This window comes from Schistocerca piceifrons, chromosome 1 (genome assembly GCF_021461385.2).
Source record: "Schistocerca piceifrons isolate TAMUIC-IGC-003096 chromosome 1, iqSchPice1.1, whole genome shotgun sequence".
Classification (NCBI taxonomy): domain Eukaryota; kingdom Metazoa; phylum Arthropoda; class Insecta; order Orthoptera; family Acrididae; genus Schistocerca; species Schistocerca piceifrons.
The window spans coordinates 914,372,948-914,397,009 of NC_060138.1; the positions used below are offsets into that span (position 1 = coordinate 914,372,948).

At 41.7% G+C, this 24,062-nt stretch overlaps 1 protein-coding gene across 1 annotated transcript in view; it reads left to right on the plus strand.

Annotated features, from left to right (window-relative positions):
- The window catches only part of LOC124709304, a 195,664-nt gene extending 193,040 nt beyond the window's left edge, over nucleotides 1-2,624 (plus strand). The window contains exons 9-11 of the mRNA XM_047240829.1: nucleotides 1,224-1,352; nucleotides 1,699-1,799; nucleotides 2,175-2,624. Coding sequence (XP_047096785.1) covers nucleotides 1,224-1,352; nucleotides 1,699-1,799; nucleotides 2,175-2,459 — 515 coding nt within the window. The 3' untranslated portion in view covers nucleotides 2,460-2,624. The remainder of the gene's footprint in view (nucleotides 1-1,223; nucleotides 1,353-1,698; nucleotides 1,800-2,174) is intronic.
- Nucleotides 2,625-24,062: the final 21,438 nt, after the last annotated feature.

Genomic DNA, 24,062 nt, shown 5'->3' on the forward strand with positions numbered 1-24,062 from the left:
CATTAATGAAAGAACACCTTGTACTGCAATTTCTTGTTCCAGGAAACAGGCGGAATTTTAAAAATAGATTTTGACTTGTCTGCTTTGAATTAATTTGAACTGTGCTTATAGCATAACATCCATATATCATTACACGTGTTTGACAGTAGTTGGTTTATGCTCTGTGAATCACTCAGATTGCTGATTTAACTATTCATTGTTCCAGTCACTGTTAGATACAATTGTAAATGCATAATATTTGAGGGAAGTGGTAACTCAGAGAACATATTAATATCAGTAAATGATAAAAGCTAATTCTCTGAATTTTGTGACTGAATCTGAAGACTACACGCTACCTGCATCAAACGACATACATTTTGTGACCATACTGTCCCTTAATTTAATTTTAACTTTTCATACTAACTCTCTTATTTTTTAACTTAGTGTTGTAGTATTCACTAAAAACATCTTTCTAGATTAGTGGCAAGATAACCATAAGAGTAGGCCTATAAATTAAAATCTTGGCCCATCTGTTGTAACAATTTTATTACTGTTGCACAATGTCAGTTCCTCAGAATAATTGATAGATTACAAATGTCCCCCTAGATACATAAATCTCTTGATTTTGTATGAAAGCACTACTATTAAAAGGTATTTATACCTTTGATGGATAAACTTACTGAGTAATAAAACTATCATTTTTCCCTGCTCCACAAGCTACTGCAGCTACGTATAGACTTAAAAGTGCAGTCTTTTGATGATACCATTCCTCATATCCACATATTTGGTTTTTGTGTTTTTATGTATAAGATAACTTTAGACACAGTAGCTGGACTCAGTAGTCAAAAGGCTCATAAAGAAGACTGAGGACTTGGCTAGTTTGGATAAATTTGTTTTCAAAGCTATAGAGAACAGCTACGCACATGGACGAGGAGGAGTGCTCAGACAGTTCCGCTATCAAAGCACAACTCAGGGCCCAACCTCACAGCTTTACTTTCACCAGTGACTCATCTCCTATCTTTGACCCGTAACTTTTTTGAGGGTCTATATGTTGTCTGGCCTCAGAGCCCTGTAGAGTCCAAAATTATACTGCTTTGATACAATGTTTTTCTGGTGTTCATACTTCAAAATTAAATGATTGCAATAATGTAAGTGGAGTTGGTAATTATGTAGAATTCCTGTATTGATAATTAGACTGATATGTTTGATTTGTATAATTTAATCTGCTGTTTACTACCTTTCAGCAACTGTTGATGATTACCTGGTAACACCATGGGGCAAAGATTACAAAGTCCATGAAGAAAATGATGAAATACAACTTGGCTCTGTCACCAAATACACAATAAACAGAAACAATATCCATGATCATGAGAGTAAGTTCACAACCATGAGCAGAAAAATCATGTCGTCAGAGTGAAATTTGAACTGATGTTAAAAAAAAATCTTGTCAAGCTTCTTGAAGATATCACTAAAGTCTTTTGTACACAGTTATTAAAGTAACAAAAAACTCGGTTTTCTGCTTTTTGCTTTGTAATACTGTATCCCACTTATACCATAAAACATTTTCTTATTGTTAAATGTTTTTTCAAAGTCAAACTTCTTTACAGATTGCAAATAAAACTCTAAAAACTTTATTCCTCTCACAGATTGTATTGAAAAATAGGCACTGGGTTTTATTATTGAACAATGGCCATTAACATAAACTATTTCATTTTTAAGGTGAAAGAAAAGTTGAAACGAGCAGTACCTTTGAGGTTAAAAGAAAACATCCTTTTACAAGTAATCACAAGATAAAGGCTGACACAGCATATTCAGTCAAGGTAAGAAGTGACAATTCTGCCATACATGGGTGTGTACCAAACATTTCTTCATTTGATAGCATTTCTGGAGACAGAGGAAGAACTTTTTCACATGTGACACACTGGTTATTTCCTTGCATTGACAAAAATATGTCTGATAGTTCAATTTCAAAATTAAATTCTCTGCAGACAGAAATTAATGAAATGAGAGATTTAGAAGATTCCTCTTTAGAAAGTGTTCTTTGCAAATTCAATTCCCTTATATTATCATTCCATTGGAGTGATACTACTTCAGAAAACTCTGGGCAGTCAGCTGCATGTGAGGTAGAAAATTTGTCTCTGATAGAAATTATGAACAAGAACGCTTATGTAACATCAGATTTCTCTTCTGAGCAGAGACATCAGTTATCTGAAGTGCCGATCCCAAGAAACAGCAATCAACGATCCAGCCTTAGCAAACAAATCAGCTCAGAAACGGAGCCTACTTACTCCTGCAGGAACTCCGAATTGGAACCTACTTATTCCTGCAGGAGCTCAGAGTCTGAGAAAAGCTATTTCTCTGTAACTCACTATGGAGATGCAGATTATGCCTGTTCAGAAGCAGGTACATTCATTAGTATCAATTCAGAACATTCTGCTCCTGTGACTGTAGAAGAGTATGGTTCTGTTCAGTCTCTATAAGGAACAGTACAAAAAGTTTATCCTTTGTGACTTTGAGATACTTCATGCATGTTGATATTTTCAGAACCTGTGCATGTAAGGAAAAAAGTTTGTACTTTCTTTTGTACTCATTTTGGTGCTATACCACTTTCATTTTGTTACGCACTTCATTAGTTCATGTATATATTCAGCTGGAAAAAATGTATTAAAGTGTTATAGCCTAATTTTAGTACATATTTCATTTTACATTATGCAATAATAAAAACTGTATTTTTATTTTAATCCTCTTCTTTCTGTTTATAGAAAACTTGTCTAAAGAAATAAATTATTGATTTAAAACTTAAAGCTAGTAGGACATGTCTGTTACATAGAAATATCTATGTAAGTTTTCTCAGTCTGAATGTAAACTAAAATAGTAATTACTTCATACCAATTTAATCCTTTCTTACACAATTCTGTAAGGTGTGAGGATTCTTAGTTACTTGCCATTGTGTAGCAAATTCATTGGTGCCTAAGTTTGTGGTTAATAGTGCAAGTGAATTTAAAATGAACTGTGAAATACACATCACATAATTAAAAGTAACTCCTGCACAGATTATTCACCTTTGCCAAGGGTTTGGGGGTGTGATATTCAGTGCAAAGGTTGCTCGTAGACCTGAGGCATAAAACTGGAAATGCCCAGATATTCAAAGAGAGAGTAAAAGGATTTAACAATTCCTTCAATAATTAATCATGACATTTGCTATCTCAGCAATGTAAATTCCAGTTAACACTAATGTGCGATTGAACATTACATTAGTATATAAGCAACTGATAATGTTCTGTATAAAGTTACTGAAGTACTGCAAATTTTAGGTAAAAACAGCTGGGCAGTGATAAAATTTTTATAGAAAACTGCACCCTTAACTATAACAATAATATAAAAGATCTGAACTATAGTGACAAAACTAAACTTCATTCAATTAAGTGACAATAAGTGGGAATTACAGATTAATGAACAAAGTGAGTTTTTTGATATCAGGATATTAAAATTAAATTGAAACATGGGAAGAAATATTGAGCAAAAATTAAGTAAATAATGTTTGAGACTCAGCATTGTAGAAAGGGGCATGACCACCACTGGTAAAATTTTAGTTTTTGCTGCCCCCCCCCCCTTCCCCACCCCCTCTCCAATCAGACTTACTTTTTAAGGAAGAGAGAAAAACATATCAAAAGTTCGTACCCCTGAGGACTGCGCCCATGACAGCTGCCCACCTGTCCAGCCACCAGCTATGAAACTGCTGAGAATATCTACAATTTGTCTGATTATTTAGATATAACATTTCCTATGGAAAAAGTGGAGGGTTAAGACTGTTAAATAAAATAAATGTTGGGTGACAAGCGATTATAATTTCCATGAGACAGGGGAGAGGAAAAAAAACTTCACTTTTTCATCAAACACAACAGTAAATTAAAATTTAGAAACTGTAGAATATAGTCAGATTTTGAACAGACATATGTACTAATGAAACATATAAGATGAAAGCTGTCTTGTATGTGGTCAGATCATAAACTGGCACATAGGTTACTCCCAAAAACATTTTTCCTCTGGTACAAAATTACTTTCAGACCTAAGATAATTAATTGATGAGTTCAATAAATATTTTAGCAATATTGCTACATTGTACTTCAAGAGTACTAATCTGACAGACCTATGTGCCTTCCAGAAAAATTAAATGATAATGTTAAGCCTAGTCCTTGAAGTTAGATTAAGTTGATGTCATTTAAAAACAAATATTTGTGTGTTCCACACTATATATTAAAAACCTCATTATGTATTAAAGCCAATAAACTATGTAGTTAATACAACCTTTTCAACTATAACTTTCCGGAGTAGGTTAAGCAACTCGTCTATTCAAAAAGGGAGACATTGATAACACAAGTAAGTGCCGTGCATCTCAACTTGGTTTTCTCTCAACTAAAGTCAGTGCCATGTTGGAAGGTGGCCCAATTTTCAGCCATTCTGCACATCCCCCCTCCACTAGCTACTGGCAGCCAATAATATTCATTTTCTTTCCAAGCGGCTAGCAACTAGTTACAGCAAGACAGCGAGAATCTCTCTCCAACATGCTGCACTGATGCCGTACTTCGCAACAACCGAATTATTCATTCAACTGTCAGTTACTTTTATTTTCTATTTTTCTCATAGTAGCATGGGTGTGAATGTGAATCTGTAAATCTTTAACGCAATTTTTCTTTTTTTTTTTTTTTTTTTTAAACGGCCAGGTGACGGCAGTAAATGTGATGTGCTTCACAAGCAGGTGAGGGAGATAATTTATCACATTTGTAACTTTTTCAAACGTGGATTTGAAAGCAGGGCTCCTCCTGTTGACACTTGAAGACACAAGAACGGACTCCAGAACCATGTGGTGTCAGCAAAAGAACTGTAAAGAGAATTGTATGAACCGTACAAAAAGTATCAAAATCACAAGGGACCTGTAACACAAATGGATGGTTTTAACAATGTTTTAAAGTGCTCCATGCGAATGATGAATGAATGAATGAATGCATGAATGCCTGACATCGCAAAATCATGTTACAACTATGTATGAGAAAATTAGCTTCCATGATAAGCGCTTCGTCAATGGAAAGAATTTTAAGACATTGGTGTCTGATATATTAAGAAGAGTTTTTAGTTCAAAGAAGTGACATAGGTGCAGCACAAACTACATCCCATATAAAGATTAAAGATACAAGAGGAGGAAGTAATTCAACAGTGTATTACCTTGTTGAAACATGGGCAAATCAGAATCATTCCAGGAAGATCTGGTGGAAAACGAGTGATGGTACTGGCGATCCAAAATTTTCATAGGATTAGGTTCTCGGATAATTATTCTGTATGCTGACTCTTCTTCTGGTTTTGTTTCTGCGATTAAACTTGTCTTTACATGTAAGAAAAAAAAGCAGCGACCACCATTCAGAAATTAATGTGGTCAGTTTCATGATGCAATTCACAATTCTTGTCATACATTGCTTCGAAGTCGGTCATTGCCAGTTATACTTAAACTGTTGTAGAGAAAACACAAACTATGAACACTAGAAAAGCAGATATTTTTCCCTGCCAAAAAAGTAGGATAAGGCTACATGGAAGGAAAAAAATATTCAAGATAACATTCACTCAAACGCTTGTGCATGAGGCAATATATAACAATCTACCTGTAGCATGATCAGTCTGTGCAGCATGCTGGAAGGCTTCAGAAAGAATAATCTGACAGGGAAGCGATGATGGATACATGCCTTGAACCTATAATTGTAAATTTACAATCAGATTGTTTGGAAACAGACTCAAATAGAAGAGACAGTATTCTTATGTAGGCTTTGGAACGAAGTAATAATATTTCTTAGTTTTAAAGTCTTGTGGTTTAAAAAAATGTGTTTGTCTACATATCAGTTGCATACATAATTATGAGAACTTCCAAGCCTTTTTGATTAGGACTTTGTATACTTTGAATTATGCAGACTATAACGTTAGACATATTGCCCAAGGAGAAGTTAAGCTTCTCCCACCATGTTGTATGCTCTAATAACATGTGAGAATGCAGCTGGATAAATTCGACAAAAGTCCAATATTTCCACATGTAAACCCCTGTCATTTTCAAGGCATGAACTGGGTAAGGCCGTAAAATGATAGTAATTGTTACTGGTCGATATGTCATTGGTTTTCCATGTTATCGATCATCATTCCCTGAAGTCATTCGCAGATGGTTAATTGTTTGCTTGTTCAATGGATTATTATTGTTTCTCGCTGTAATGTTTCAATATATGTCTGCTTGTGTCTGTATGTGTGGATGGATATGTGCGTGTGTGCGAGTGTATACCTGTCCTTTTTTCCCCCTAAGGTAAGTCTTTCCGCTCCCGGGATTGGAATGACTCCTTACCCTCTCCCTTAAAACCCACTTCCTTTCGTCTTCCCCTCTCCTTCCCTCTTTCCTGATGAGGCAACAGTCTGTTGCGAAAGCTTGAATTTTGTGTGTATGTTTGTGTTTGTTTGTGTGTCTATCGACCTGCCAGCGCTTTTGTTCGGTAAGTCACCTCATCTTTGTTTTTTTTATATATATATATATACACACACACCTTATACACATTTTTAAAAATTTTGAGTAGAAGCAGTTGTCAAGCAAATATAAAGATTTCGGATTGTGCTTGAAGTTAATTTCATTGTGTATTAAATTTTTAGGTATAATACAGTTCAAGTTGCAATAAATAATTATTATTGCAAGCAGTTTCAATGATCTTGTCATTAGACAACTGTCATTTTGAGAAAAATTGTACTCCACATATTCACAAAGCTGTGTCAGCTGTTCTCGCATCCTGACGTCACACAGAATAAAACTGTGGAGCAGTGGTTGCAACATTGTCAAGATATGAATTAAAATTTCTCTCATGATAACTGATCAAAATTGGTTTTAATATTAACTATTCACCTCATGGATTTGAACTGTAATACAATGTACCTAGGCAAATGAGCCTGACTGTCCGCAACAACACAACTCGGCCATGTGGATTTTGTTTGACCGCTCTCTGCTGTCGTCTTACATGATGCAAGCTATAATGGAGTTTTTCTTATATCAGGCTCAAAAGCTACAGTGCAAAAAATAAAATAAAGTAAAAAATAAACAAAATCAGCATGGTTTTGGCAAATAAGTCAACAGCTAGCCATAAGCATTCAGGATCTGGTTAACAGAAAATACCACTACCATTTCACTAGATCTGTCAAAAACATTTGACATAATTGACCAGGGCATTATCATTCGCAAACTAGCTGAAAAAATGTCAGAGGGATTCCAAACCAGTGCAGTAAATGGTGATATTAAGGCCAGATGAGTTATTAGACTGGCACATTCATCCAGTAAATTACTTACTAAATATGTTGTACCACATGTCTATCTGAAAGACTTCTGTTTCCCCCTTGACATCGATAATAAAATTGCAAGTGATATGACTGAAAAAAAAAAAATTGTGCAGATGACACTAGCGTTTTAATTGCACCTGACATACAGTCATCAGTCGCTGAAGTGGACTGAGACTAGGCCAAAACTGGTCATTTTATTAAAATTTCATGGCCTAGACCATTTTTTCCACTGATTTTACATAGCTTGCAAGATCACTGTTTCCCAAAAATATTAACAAAAATTTTGTATCCTGTATTAACAATAAACATCACCATATTGCTTAATTCTATTAATGCTCATGGCATGTAAATGTAAGTAAATCAGGAAAAAAGCTGCAGTCCATCCCCTCAGTTATACTAGATAGCTGTTGTATCTCTGCTATTGATAGCTTAATATTTACTTGCTTACAATGACATTTTTCAACCCTTTGGAGGGTTCGTGCTTTGCGACCACGGGGCTCCAGCCTTTGCAGTATCTTTTCCCTTCTGTGCTGCACATCTCTCCTCTGGCTATTGTTTTCCCCGTCCCTTGGGGAACATGTCTGGAGTGTTATTGGGAATATTCTGCACTGCCCGTCACTGATGTAAGAACACTCTGACCCTTCACTCCTCCACTTCAGTGTTTGAGGTTCCTCCTCCTCCTCCTCCTTCTTCTTCTTCTTCTTCTTCTTCATCATCCTGGTGCACTTCTGAAGGCCAGCCCACGTGTCTTACATGTAACAGATGACTGGGTAACACATAATTCCCAACCCCGGGTTGACAGGTAGGGTTCGCACATACCCCTGGTACAGGCCAGGAGCCGGCTGGGGTGTTCTAGGTGCTACAGTCTGGAACTGTGCGACCACTGTGGTCGCAGGGGCCTCGGGTATGGATGTGTGTGATGTCCTTAGGTTGGTTAGATTTAAGTAGTTCTAAGTTCTAGTGGACTGATGACATCAGCAGTTAAGTCCCATAGTGCTCCGAGCCATTTGAACCAGGCCAGATCCAGGAAGGTTTGAGTGCCTGACCTGCAACCTTCCCAAATTGCCAATTGGCCCTTCTGTCAGGTGTGAGCTGAGGTGTGAAAATCACATAAGGCAGGTGCGCCCCCTTGTGAAGGAGCACGCCATTGTTGATGCTGGCAATCTGGGGATTTTCTCATAATGAGCCAATAATCTTCTCACCAATGTCTATGAAACGTATATATAATGAGGCTAACGATTCAAAGAACCTTCCCTCTGCACCATGGTTCCTTATGGTTTCACGTACTGAAGATGGTCAGTCCTTTGCCAAGGTAAATCCGTTTATTATTCACAGAGGTGTTGATGCAGTTGCCAGCTGTGTGAAATCTTGCTGTCGTTTACGGAATGACGCTTTGCTTTCAGAGACTACTTCTGATTCTCAAGCACAACTACTGCTTGCCACCTCGATTCTCCAGTTACCCTGTTTGTGTCAAGGTCCATAGAACTTTGAATTCTTCCTGTGATGTTATTTACACTCGACTGCTCAATGGCCTCACCAAGGCCAAAATCCAATCTTACGTCTGATCAGGATGTCATTGCCATCTACTGGGTAATGAAAAAGGTAGGTTCCTCCTTAGTGCCCACCTGCACACTCTTTCTCACCTTTGATAAGAGTGGTGCTTTCGTCCCAGATCAAAGCGGGCACTGAAATTATCATAGTCTGACTGTACATTCTGAATGTGATGGGCTGCTACCAGTGTCATCGTTTCAACAACACTAGAATGTCTTGTTGACACCCAGCCAAATGTGTAACTGTGGTAGGGCTGCACACGAGAGCAATTGTCCACCTCCTCCTCCTGACTGTATCAACTGCAATGGTGGCCATGGGGCCTCCTGTCAGTATTGTCCCATGCATTTTGATGAGTGGGCTGTCAAAGAGATTCAGGTACAGGAAAAAGCGCCTAACCCAGTTACTTGCATGTTATTGGCTAGTCTCAAACCCTGTGTTCTGGCACCTATAGTTCTGTTCTTGTTACCTCTCGCTACATGAAGGATGTGGCCACACAGACATGAGACCTCCAATTCAGCTCTGAGATTGTGAAATCACCCAGTGAAAAGGTAGCATCTGTATCTCCCCGTTCAGCTGTGCAACAAGCCATCAAACTCGTGCCTCAAGGGGGCGAAGTCTCCAGCTACACAACTGGTAGGCCGGAAAGGGCAGGAGTACTACTTCCTACTTCCCTCCAGCCAACCAACACCCAACTCTTCCTCTAATTGGAAAGGCTCGAAGAAGTCCACCAAAGGCAAACGGTCTTCTGCTTCACCACCTCGAAGATCCTTTTAGACGTTATCACTACATGACACCTTAACCCGGCCAGCCTCAGTGTCACTGGTGCGAACCACGAAATGTTTCTCAGCATTGGACTCCACAGACTGACCGCACAAGCAAGCTGATGCTTCTGTGGGCCCCATGGAGCAGGATCCTCCTGCTTCTGTGCCCCATTGGTGCGACTCTTTCACAGGCTCTCAGCAGCCACTGAGGTAACACCCGTACATCTCTTCATCATGACTCTCCTCCAATGGAACGTTCAGGGCCTTCGGTCCCACAGAGGATTTATGGCTGCTTTTAGCATCGCAGCGTCCCCTTATACTCCACCTTCAGCAAACGAAATTGCACCCTCAAGACCGCTTTGAGCTTTCTCATTTCTTACCGGTTCATTTTGACCTCCCCCTGTGGTCAGCATTCCATCACATAGGGGCGTCATGCTGTTCATATGGTATGACATTCATAGTCAGCGCATCTCCCTGGCTACCCATCCTCAAGCTGTTGCAGTTCGCCTTTTCCTTCCCCACCTGACTTTTTCCCTCTGTACCATTTGTCTCTTTGTCATTTGATTTCACCAGGGCAGACTTCCTTCAGCTTATTGGGCAGCTACTGCCCCCATTTTTGCTACTCTGTGACTTTAATGCACATCATTCCCTTTGGGGTTCTCCCAGAACCTGTTAGAGAGGTGCCCTCTTGGATGATCATCTTAATCAACTTGGCTTCTTCTGCCTTAACACTGGAGTACCCACTTTCCTTTCCAACCCCTCGCACAGCTATTCCCATTTGGACCTCTTCTTCTGCACTGCCCAGCTTGCCCTTCATCTCGAGTGGTTCGTTCTCTCTTTCTGACACCTACTCAAGCAACCATTTCCCATGTGCTATCAGTTTGCTGACTCCTACCCCCTCCTGCATGTAGCTTACTAAGGCTAGCTAGCGACATTACTCCTCCCTAGTGACCTTTTGAAGCACAAGATTTCCCCAGTTGGGATAACCAGGTGGAATATCTCACAAATGTTATCCTTACTGCTGTGGAACATCCCATTCCTTGCACTTCCTCTTTACCGTGCTGCGACCCAATCCCTTAGTGGACTGAGATGTACCACGACGCAATTTTCCCACGGAGATGTGCTCTCCGCTTTTTTCAGTCATCCTACGATGGAAAATGGCATTCATTATAAACAGATGTGTGCAATATGTCATCGCATTCTTCAGGATAGCAAAAGAGCTTGCTGGATTTCATTCACTAATTCTTTCAACAGTTCCACTCCTCCTTCTGTCATGTGGGCCAACTTCTGATGGCTCTCTGGGAGCAAGATTCATTCATAAATTTCTGTAGCAGACGATGTTATCATGGACATTATTGCTATCTCCAGCACCTTGGGCCGCCAATTTGCAGAAGTTTCGAGCTCTTGCCACTATCACTCTACCTTCCTCTATTGGGAATGTGCAGAGAAGGCTTCAGTAATTCCATTCTCTTTTCAGAATCGTGAGTGCTACAAGGCCACCTTTACTATGAGGGAGCTACATCGTGCTCTCAGTTCATCCCAATCCTCTGCTCCAGGGCCAGACACTGTCCACATTCATATGCTGCAGCACCTTTTTCTTGTGGGCAAGCACTTGCTGCTTAATGTGTACAACCACATCTGGGCAGAGGGCACATTTCCTGGACTTCGGCATGAAGTCCCTTACCTTAAGCCCAGTAAGGACACAAACCTCCCTTCTAGCTACCACCCCATCTCTCTCACCTGCTGTATTTGCAAAGTGATGGAAAGTATGATTCATACCCGGCTGGTACGGTGGCTCGAGTCTCGCAATGTACTGACGAATGTCTAGTGTGGGTTTTGAGTGCGGCATTCTGCAATTGACCATCTCATTACTTTGTCCACCCGTGTCATGAATGATTTTCTGCTGAAATCCCAGACTGTGGCTGTGTTTCTCGATTTGAAGATGGCCTAAGACACCTGCTGGAGAACTGGTACCCTCTCTACTCTTTAAAAGTTGGGTCCACGGCTGCCTGCCCTGTTTCCTTCAGGAATTTTTAAAAGCCTGAGTTTTCAAGGTGCATGTGTGTTCTGCCTTGTTGGACACCTTTATCCAGGAAAAACAGTGTGCCTCAGGGCTCCGTCAAGACTGTTGTCCTCTTTGCTATCACCATTAGACCTATAATTACCTGTCTCCCATTGGGCATCTCTGGCTCCCTTTTTGTTGGCGATTTTGCCACCTATTGCAGTTCTCCACAGACCTGTCTCACTGAGCAGCATCTTCAGTGAAGTCTTGATCATCTTTACTCGTGAAGCATCGACAATGGCTTTGGTTTATCCACTGACAAAACAGTCTGTATGAATTTCTGGTGGCACAAATGGTTTCGCCCAACATCTTCACATCTTGGTACTGTTGCCCTTCCTTTTCTTGAAACTACAAAATTCCAGGGGCTCGTGCTCAATAGGAAACTCTTGGTCCTCCCATGTATCTTACCTGGCAGCCCACTGTACACAGTTCCTCAATGTCCTACATATCCCCAATGGTACTTCCTGTGGTGAAACATCATCTGTTTGTACCAGCCCTTTGTCTATTCGAAACTCGACTATTTGACTATGGGTGCATTGTTTATGCATCTGCATGTCCATCCCTCTTACGCCGTCTCAACACTATCCATCATTGTGGCATCTGTTGGGCCATTGATGCCTTTTACACTAGCCTACTTGAGTCTGTATGCTGAAGCTGCTGAACTACCACTGTCCTACCGCCATGACTTTCCCCTCAGCAAGTATGCATGCCATTTGTTTGCCTTGTATGGCCTCCTCCTTGAATGATTCCCTTGATCACCAGCATGGGGCGGGGTGCATCCCTCTTCTTTGTTACCTCCTGGAGTCTGCTTTTGGCACTTGCTACAGTGGCATAATGTCACACTACCTGCAACTTTCATGGTGGGTGTGAACCCTTCACCACCTTGGCTTCGTGAAGCGACTCACATTAACCTTGGCCTTAAATTGTTTCCTAAGGACACTACTCCAGCTTCGCTCTATCACATTCAGATTCATGACCTTTGCATGGAACTTTGTGATAGTAACTTTGTGTACACTGATGGCTCTTGGACTGACCACAGCAGTGGCGATCGTCATTGGTGCCTGCATCTTTCGATAACGGCTTCTGGCAAACTGCTCAGTCTTTACAGCCGAGCTCTCAGGCCACGGAGTACATTCAGCGACACAGACTTTTCAACTGTGTCCTCTGCTCAGACTCATTCAGTGCCCTCCAAAGTTTGTGTGTGATGTACACTGCCTATCCCTTAGTGCAGTGGGTCCAGGGAAACTGTCACTTGCTCAGTCTTGGTGGAGGCACTGTGATGATTGTGGATTCCTGGTCATGTTGGTCTGCCAGGAAACGAGGCTGCTGACGCTGCTGCTGAGGCTGCAGTCCTCGTACCTCAGACCACTAGTTCCTATACTCCCTGTGATCATCTCTTTGTTGCAGTCTGTCTCTTTGACATTGCCAATGGTCCTCCCTTCACAGGCATAAGCTCCGGCTTATGCGTCTCCCAGCTGTCCCACCAGAATGAGTTCATATTAAGTAGGTTGTGTATTGGGCACTGCCTTTTTAGCCATCATTATTTGATAAGTGGCAGTACTCCACCATTTTGTACACTTTGCACCAAAGTTTTAACTGTCCACCACTTCCTGACGGGATGCTCAATTTTTTAACCATGCGCTTGGGTTTGCCATCTGAGTTATCGGCCTTTTTAGCAAACGATGCGCAGGCTGTCGACTGCATTTTACTTTTTATTCACAAAAGCATTAAGGCAAAGGTCATTTAATTTTTAGTTTTGGACCTCAGTTTGTGTATGGTGTCTCTTTTAGCCCTTTCTCTATGTCCCTGTTTTTAGTTGTCTTCTCTTATGTCAATTGGGACTCTCACAGTCATTTTTTAACTGCTCTCTGTCTTCATGTTCTATAATTTTGACTAGGGCGCTTATGACCTCAGTTGTTTTTTGCACCTTAAAGTAAAACAAAACAAACAAACAAACAATTAGAAAATTTACCTCTGACTGTAAATATTTAATCCTATTTACACCTCATTAATACATATGTTCTTTGAAGAACACTGCTGTCTTTCGTATAATTAACAGAACCTTTCAATCCTTTAATCTAGATGATCACATTATTTGTAGGAGCAACTAATACTCTTTTTAGTTTTCTTTTAAATAGGTAGTGTCCAAATGTCTTGCTTTGTTCTATTTGTTGGTTACTTTTGCTAATGAAAACGTAACTCTACTCTGGAACAACACGAGGAGGCAGTCTAGTGAAAATTATTTTCCTGTCTTGTCCCATACTGTTCTGTGCATATAACAGATAATCTAAAACTCATTTTAATTTTGTGCAATACATATATTTAAACAGTAAATGTATTGGGATCTGGGTGTGATAATTGAAAGATCCTCAAACAGTGTTCAGATTACATACTCGGTTACATTACTAGGTATTTGTTTCCACATTGAATAAACACTTGATTTTCTTTAGGTATGCTGCCCAAAACAAAATTACATAAGAAAGTAGGGAGTAAAATACCAAAACTTCTTAAGAGACTAAAATGAGAGGTAAGATGCTTCTAAGGGCAAAACCAGTGAGGTTAGGATGTTGTTTAATTTGTGTGTTGATTCCACTGTTAACTTGTTGAACTGCCTCCTCCCCCAAATGAATCATACACTGGGTGTTCTATGTAACATACAACATGGTCTACTTCTAGTGCTAACAAACAGGTTATTAATGCTGTTTGAAAGTGCATAATATAAGTCTTTGTGAGATTACGACTCAGACTGTTTGCTTTGTATCACTTGTAGGCCTGACAAGCTACAGACTGTACAAAAGTGTGCCTGCTAAAGTTGAGTTTGGATCCTGGCTTAGTAAGCTTGTCATCATCAAACATTAGTTGTTGAATCACTCATCGAAGTAATTAGAAAATCATATTTAGGTTAAGGCACCTCATCATATGTTCCATATTTCTGAACACTGCCTCACTGACTGTGTCACATTTCACCCCCAGGTGGCGCATGGCTCTTCAGCAGCTTCGTGCTTGGCTACCACAGGGCCCCCAGTCTTTGCATCATCTTTTCCCTCCCGTGCTGCATTTCTGTCCTCTTGCTTTCTTTTTCCTCTCACTTTGGGAACATGTCTGGGATGTTTTTGGAAATGTGTTCTGCATTTTCAGTAGCCAGTATTAAAACAGTCTTTCCAGGGTTTTCGTTCCTTTTTCTTTCTTCGTTCCCCTTCTCCTATCCTTGCTGCACTTCAGCGTTTGAGGTTTCTCTTTTTCTTCTTCCTCCCTGTGCATGCTGGAAGGCCAGCCCACACATCTTGATGTGCAACAGGTGTCTGGGTAATACATAATTCCAAGCCCCGGGTTGGCAGGTAGGGTTTGCACGTTCCCCATGGTACAAGCCAAGTCCAGGGACGACTTCCTAAGCTGCTACTGTGCAAATTGATGAGTGGTCCGTCTGACAGGTGCTCAGGAGGTGTGACCTAAGGTTTGAACAATCACCTAAGGCAGGTGTGCCCCCCTCTGAGGGGAGGTCTCCCAGCTGGAAAGACCACTCCATCAGAGACGCTGCCAATCATGGGGATTTCATCACAATGACCCAATCATCTTCACAGTCAATGTCTACTAAACATAATGGTGTGAGGCAAACGCTTCAAAGACCCTCCCAGTTGCACCATGGTTTCATGCACCTTTACCAAGGTAAATCTGTGTTGATGCAATTGCTGGCCCTGTGAAATCCTGCTCTCATTTATACAATGGCACTTTGCTTTTGGAGACTACTTCTGATTCTCAAGCACAACTGGTTGCAGCTTCGTTCCTCCACAGTTATCCTGTTCATGTCAAGGCCCATCAAATGCTGAATTCTTCCCATGGTGTTGTTTACACTAAACTCCTCAATGGTCTGACAGTCAGAAATCCAAATGTACCTCTCCGATCATGGTGTCACTGCAGTCCATTGGGTGTTGAAAAAGAAAGATACATCCTTTCTTCCCACAGGAACTCTTTCTCTCACTTTCAATAGATCTAGGCAGGCTATGACCATCACAGTCAGACCATACATTTAGAGCTCAATGTGCTGCTACCAGTGTCATTGTTACAACCACACTCAAATGTCCTGTAAATAACTGGTCAAATGTGTAACCTGTGAGGGATGCTCACAAGCGATTTGTCCACCACCTCCTCCCCACTGTGTAAATTGTGATGGTGACCATGCTGCCGTCTCCCAAGGTTGTCCCATGTATCGCGATGAGTGGGCTGTCCCGGAGATCTGGGTGAAGGAGAAAGTGCCTTACCTGGTCGCTCACAAGTTGTTCACTAGTCACAAATAGTGCATTCTACCGTCCGGCACTTACAGTACTGTTCTTGTCCTCAAAGGACATCACCACGCAGACATGCAACCTCAAATTCAGCACCTCAGTTGTAAAATTGCCCAGTGTCACGGTAGCATCCCCATCTACTCCTGCTCCAGCTATGCAGCAAGCCACCAAACTTTGGCCTCACAGGGCGAAGTAGCCTGCTACGCAACTGGAGACCCTATTTGATGGTGTCTCCATGTGATACCCTCACTCGGCCGACCTCTGTGTCGCCGGTGTGCCCTGCCAACCATTTTTCTGTCCTGGCCTCTACAGACTGACAGAAGGAGAATGCCGACACCTCTGTTGATCTCGTGGAACAGGCTCCTCCAGCCTCTGCATGCTGTAGCTGTGAATCTTCGACGGCAGGCTCTAAGCAGCCACCCAGGTGACATCCCCTTCATTTTTTCCCTCCTCTCCCCTCCCCTCCCCTCCTCGTACTGACATTCTTCCAATGGAACGTTCATAGCCTTTGATCCAAAAAAGACGACTTACAGCTGCTCTTGGAATTGCAGAATTTGCTCATTCTCTGCCTTCAGGAAACAAAATTGCGTCCTCATGACTGCTTCAAGCTGTCGTGTTTCTCACCGATCACTTTGACGTTCCATCAGAGGACTCCATTGCATCTCATGGGGAGTCATGCTATTCATCTGGGATGATGATCATAGTCAACCCATCTCCCTCACTGCCTGGCTCCAAACTGTAGTTGTCAGCCTTTTCCTTCCTCACTTGACCTTTCCCCTTTCTACTGTTCACATCCCTCCGTCATCTGGTGACACCAGGGCAGACTTCCTCCAGCTTATTGGACAACGCCCTCTCCCCTTTCTACTGCTTGGTGACTAATGCACACCATCCCCTTTGGGGTTCTCACAAGACCTGTTGGATAGGTGCTCTCTTGGCTGACCTTCTCAATCAGCTTAACCTTATCTGCCTTAACACGGAAGCACCCATGTTCCTTTCAGAATCCGCACACACCTATTCCCATTTGAACCTCTCCTTCTGTACTGTCCAGCTTGACCATCACCTTCACTGGTCCATTCTCGCTGACAAGTACTAGAGTGATCATTTCCTGTGTTGTATCCGTTTGCTGACTCCTATTTCACTAACATGCACACCTAAATGGCAGCTTTCTAAGACTGACTGGAGGCTTTATTTCTCCCTGGTGACCTTCCACAAACATCATTTCCCCAGTTGTGATGACCAGGTAGAATATCTTAATGTTATCCTTACTGCCACAGAATGTTCAATTCCTCAGACTTCCTCTTTACTGCACCATGTCTTGGTGGACTGAGGCATACTGCAACAACGCAATTTGTGCTCGGACATGCTCTATACATTTTTAACTGTCATTCTGTGATGAGAAACTGCATTCATTGTAAACTGTTGCATGCACAGTGTCATAAGGTTCTTTGGGATAGCAAAAAAAGCTAGCTGGATTTCCTTTACTAGCTCTTTTAACACTTCCACACACCGAGCGAGGTGGCGCAGTGGCTAGCACACTGGACTCGCATTTGGGAGGACGATGGTTCAATCCTGCATCTGGCCACCCTGATTTAGGTTTACCATGATTTCCCTAAATCGCTCCAGGCAAATGCCAGGATGGTTCCCCTGAAAGGGCACGGCTGACTTCTTTCCCCGTCCTTCCCTAATCCGATGAGACCGATGACCTCGATGTTTGGTCTCTTCCTCCAAGCAACCCAACCCCAACCCAACACTTCCACTCGCTCTTCCAGCATGTGGGACAACCTCAGACAGCTCTCTGGGACGAATGTCCATTCCCCCAGTTTCCGGCCCGACAGTAGCAGATGGTGTCATAGTGGACCCTATTGCCCCTGGGCTGCTATTTTGTGGAGATTTGGAGCTCTGCCATCACCCTTCTTTCCTCCATCGGAAATGAGTGGTGGCAGATCGGGTGATATTCTTTCCTCCTCAGAATGTTGAGCACTACAATGCCTCTTTTACTATGAAGGAGCTGGATCATGCTCTTGTTTCATGCCAATCCTCCACCTCAGGGCCAAGTGATGTTCACATTCAGATGTTGCAGAACTTTCTCTTCCGGGCAAGCACTTTCTCTTTCTCCTTCATATGTACAATCGCATCTGGCCTTAGGGCACATTTCCCAGATGTTGGCATGAAGCCACTGTCATACCCATACCCAAGCCCAGTGAGGAGAAACCCCTTCCCTCTAGTTATTGCCCCCATTTTTCTCAGGAGCTGTTTTTGCAAGGTGATGGAATGTATGATTCATACGCAGCTGGTGTGGTGGCTCGAGTCCCACAATTTACTAACCTCTGCACAGTGTGGATTTCGAGTATGCCATTCTGCAATTGACCATCTCATTACTTTGTCAATTGAGGTCATGAAATTTTTTCTGTGGAATTACCAGACTGTGGCCATGTTTTTTTTTTTTTCAATTTGGAGAAAGCTTAAGACATCTGTTTGAGGACTGATATCCTCCATACTATTTACACATGGAAATTCCATGGCCACATGTTCCATTTCCTTCAGGAATTTTTACAAGACTGAATTTTTAAGGTACATGAAAGTTCTGCCTTGTCACCCCTTTATACAGGAAAAAGGTGTGCCTAAAGATTTTGTGCTGGGCATCGTCCTTTTTGCTATTGCCACTAACCCTATAATGGCCTGTCTCCTACCAGGCCTCGGCTCCCTTTTCGTTGACGATTTTTCCATCTATTGCAGGACTTGTCTCAATCATTTTTATACATGGAGCATCAACAATGGCTTTTGCTTTTCCACTAACAAAATGGTTTGTATGAATTTCTGGTGGCGCAATTGGTTTCTTCCATTGTCTTTACACCTTGAGCCTGTTGATCTTCCATTTGCTGAAACTACAAAATCCTGGGGGTCATGCTCGATAGGAAACTTTCTTGGTCCTCCAACATGTTGTACTTGCCACCTGCTATCCGCTGTGCCTCAATGTCCCATGTGTCCTCAGTGGTACTTCCCGGGCAGAGGATTGGACCAACCTCCTCCATTTGTACTGGACCCTTGCGCATTTCAAACTAGGCTATGGGTCCAGAATGAGATTTTCACTCTGCAGCAGAGTGTGTGCTCATATGAAACGCCCTGGCAGATTAAAACTGTGTGCTGGATCAAGACTCGAACTTGGGACCTTTGCTTTTGTGGGCAAGTGCTCTACCAACTGAGATACCCAAGCACGACTCACGCCCTCTCTGCCAGGAAGTTTCATATCGGCGCACACTCTGCTGCAAAGTGAAAATCTCATTCTGGAAACATCCCCCAGGCTGTGGCTAAGCCATGTCTCCACATTATCTTTTCTTGCAGGAGTGCTAGTTCTGCAGGTTAGCAGGAGAGCTTCTGTAAAGTTTGGAAGGTAAGAGATGAGGTACTAGCAAAAGTAAAGCTGTGAGGACGGGATGAGAGTCAGGCTTGGGTAGCTCAGTTGGTAGAGCACTTGCCCACAAAAGGCAAAGGCCCTGAGTTCGAGTCTCGGTTTGGCACACAGTTTTAATCTGCCACGAAGTTTCATAGGCTACAGGTGTTTCATTGATGCATCTGCATGTCTGGCCCTCTCATGCCGTCTCAATACTATCGACCATTGTGGCATCCATTTGGCCACTGGCACCTTTTACATTAGCCCAGTTGAAAGTCCATAAGCAGAAGCTGCCAAACTACCGCTGTCATACTGCTATGAGTTTTTCCTCAGCGGATACACATGACATTTGTTTTGCCATGCCTGGCCACTCATCCTCTCTCACCTTTTATCACCAGTATGGGGTTCATCCCTCTTCTTTTACCTCCTGGAGTTCGCTTTCGACTCTTGCTCTGACAGCTTAACTTCACGCTACTTGCCACCTTCCCGATGTGTGTGAACCCTTCACCACCTTGGCTTAATGTGATGACCCATGTTCACATTGGCTCTGCTTCCTAAGGTCACCACTCTAGCCTCACTCTATCGCACTGATGGCTATCGAACTGATTGTCATTGGCATTGACGTTTTTTCGGTACTGGCTCCTGGAATACTGTCAGTATTTACAGCAGAGCTCCTTGTCTTGTATTATGTCATGCAGTACATCGGGTGGCACAAGCTTTTCAATTGTCATCTGCTCTGACTCCCTCAGTGCCTTTCTGAACATCTGTGCTGTACACTGTCCATACCTTAGTGCAACGGGTCCAGGAAAGCTGTCACTTGCTGTGCCACTGTTATGATTATATGGGTTCCTGGTCGCATCAGCCTGATGGGAAATCAGGCTGCTGATGCTGCTGTGAAAGCTACAGTCATCATTCCTCAGCCTGGTAGTTCTTCCATTCCCTCTAGTGATCTGTGTTGCATTCTGTTAGTAGGTTGTGTGTCTGTGTCATCACCACTGGTCTCCAGGGAATTAAACATCTCCCTGAGGCCTTGACGACAACCTCTTGACCCTTGTGCCACTAAGAGATCATTTTAGCTAGGTTGCAAATTGTGCACTGTCTTTTTAGCCATCGCCATTTAAGTGGTACTCTCCACCACTTTGTGCTCATTGCCCTCAACTTTTGCCGTTCACCATTTCCTGATGGAATGCCATTTTTTAACCACTTACATTCTCATTTGTTTGCCATCTGAGTTACTGGGCACCTTGATGAATGAAGCGTGGGCTGTTGCTGCGTTTTACTTTTTATCCGTTGTAACAATATGGCAAAGGCCATTTAATCTTTAGTTCAGGATCTCAATTTTTCTATAGCATATTTTATGGACCTTTCTCTAAGTCCCTGTTTTTAGCTGTTTATCCTTCTGGTGACTGGGCTTCACATGTAGTCATTTTTAACTCCTTTTTTTTTGGCATAGTTTTGAGATGGCCGTATATAATCCTAGTTGTTTTTGCACTCTAAAACAAAACAAACAAGCTATGTCACAGGCATGAAACTATTTGATCTGTTATCAAGGTAAGACTACTTCCAGGCAAGAGGAGTGGATTGATCTTAACATCTCAGTTTTCAAAGTGGAATTTTGTGAGCCACACAGGCTTTTGCAAGGTCACAAAACATATCAAGCAGAAAATTTTTCATTTACAGCTCTGCTAACACATCATTTCGAAGGTTTATTATTTCCTGTGGGGAGAATAATATACAAAATCCGAACTAAGAGGCAGTTAATAACTTTCACTCATTTAAATGAATCGTTGTCCTGTTGCAGGTAACTTTCTTATGCACTTTTGAGGAGACTGGAAGGCATGAAATTTACCTATTTCACACATTCCTGAAGTGATTTGTTTGTCTCCAGTTTTATAGACAGGTGTTACTACAGTATATCTGTCAGGAAATATCATAAGTCACTTATTGCAAAGATAGCATATGGTCAAAACAAAATTTTAATACTCTCCCAGAAACACACAGTCAGCACAATTGCTACTTTTCAGTGATCCTGTGAATTTTATAATCACTTCTGTGGTTGTATGTCTTAGTGTCTGTCTGATGGTACATCACAGTGTGTACACAAGTAAATCTGATGTATCTCTATTTAGTTAATTACTGGGTGCAGTGTTTATGCTGCCACTGTGAGAAAATAATCATTGAATTTGGTGGCCAATTATTGGAAAGTGTTGCCATTTGTGCCATAGTTATGTTATGGGGGCTCAATTCAAAGTACGCTTCTTGTTTAATTTGTGTCACCCTCAGGAAGTCCCAGGAGGAATGGAAAATATTCAGGGATATGACAGGAACAATCATTTGAAACGAAAGAAATTTATATGGATATATGCCCGATTAAAAATAATTTCAGAGAGATGACATTTAATGTATATCGTTGTTTATTTTCTGTATTACTCAGTACATTGTCATTGTTTACAATGAGTCACAGTAGTTTAGAGGAAGTTGAGATGAACATTTTGTTGCAGGGCAGTTGAGGTCTATAAAGTCAAGAAACTACCTCAAATTGGATTCCAAAAACTCCCTAAGCTACAGTGCAAGTGTTTAATTTACAACATTCTCTCGCTCTCTCCATGCAACCTGATAGTCCTTAAAAAAATAGGTACCCCCCCCCCCCCCCCCCCCCAAGTTAAAATTTTCACTCTTCCAGTGTGTGTGTGTGTGTGTGTGTGTGTGTGTGTGTGTGTGTGTGTGTGTGTGTGTGTGTGTGTGTTAAACTGTGCCGGGCAGAGACTTGAAATTGGAGCCTTTGCGTTTTGTGGACAAGTGCTCTACTGACTGAGCTACCCAAGCGCAACTTGCAACCAATCCTCACTGCACATCTTCCACCAATACCTCATCTCCTACTTTCCAAACTTCACAGAAGCTCTCCTGTGAAACTTACAAGACTAGCAAGGCAAGAGTCTGAGTTAGTCTCGGTCCAGCAGGAAGTTTTAATATAGTTTACTTTTGTGCTGTTACAGACTTTTACTTGAGGCCACAGTTTTAGTTATTTATGAAAAACATACAAAAGTGACATTAAATGTGTTAAATCTCAGAAACCATTTGCTTCAATGAGCATTCCTGTCATTAATGGACACTGACCATTCCTCCTGGGACACCCCATAGTGTTTGTGTTATTCTTGGAGCCTTATGTTTTGTGTGTAGTACACAAGTTTCACTTTTTTCACAATGGACTGGATGATAAAACATTGATGGTACTACAGCCTGCCCACATGTAACATTTGAGTCCTTCCTATTTGCAAATGAGTATTTTTAGAGAAGATAGGGAGTTCTGCAACAAAATTTTTTCCATAGCAACAATATAAGAAGCACCTGTAATATTCACAGCTCTTAATCCAGAGCAAAATAGTATCAAAAAAGTGTTCACACAATGGTTAAATTACTCAGTAGCCTACCCAGCCTTTTTAAAGTACGGGTAACTCATAGATAGACACATTCATCACAATATTAGAATCCAATATGGTCTACATAACAAAGATAGTTGCCTACAATTGATGAGGCATGGAATTCTGCACTGAGCCAAGAAAAAGCAATGTGTTCCTGAGTAGTGAGGTTTGCAAGTGGCAGTGATATCATGGACACTAGAGGCTGCACTTCAGTCCACCACTGCCACTGCTGCCCCCTCTCCCCCATGCATGTGTGCACATGCTGTGGGAACACTGACACAAATGGAGAGTGGAAGGGATAACAGACAATGTATATAGGATGTCAACCTGAGCAGAGCAGCAGTCATCTCCAGGTGATAACAAATCTGTTTTCTGAACATTAGGTTTGTGCACAAGTTCATAGCATTTTGCATGTTGGTATTTCAGTTTCCATGGATTTACTTATCAATTTTCATTTTTTAGTTAACTATTGCTGTTTGAGTTTACATAGTGTCATTTGGAAAGTGAGTGCAGCTGTGGATGCTAGAAAGTGGAGTGCCAAGTGGAGAAGTTGAAATGTTTCCAACATATTCCTCTGAGTTCAACAGAGGGGTGACAGCAGCAGTGGCAGCCAGAAACATTCGTGCTGTGCCTGGAGATAATGCCATTGGACAGAGCACAGCAAGAAAACTATTTTCTTGTTTTGAAGGCGATTGTTTTGACATTAGCAACTCTCCATTTTCAGGAAAACCTTCAGTGTTCGACAAAGATCATTGAATGCATTAATCCACAATGATCCACATAAGTGTACTCGAGAATTGGCAGATGTGATGAATTGTGATCATTCCACCACCATGCAAAATTTGTATGCAAGGGAGGTTCAAAAACCATGTGTATCGGTACCACATGATCTAAGCCAAACTCATAAAAATCAGCAGGTGGCCACATGAGCATCTCTGCTTGTTAGTCATCAATTGGCTTATGCTAACACAAGACAAAAGTTGAGCACAAACAAAGCAGCAGCTTCTTGTACAGAGTCCTGCTTCGATCCACAAAAAATAATGTTATGCACCTTGTGGAACAGTGACGGGGTGGTGTACAATGAATTGCTTACCTGAAGTGTAACCATCACTGCTGACATTTGTCAACAACTGAGACATCTTGCAGAGACAATCAAAGAACAATGACCAAGAAAACTGCATGAGTAGATGCTACTCCACAATAACATCTGCCTGCATGCCTGCATTCTGCTGGATGATGAAAAACATACAGGAACTGGGTTGG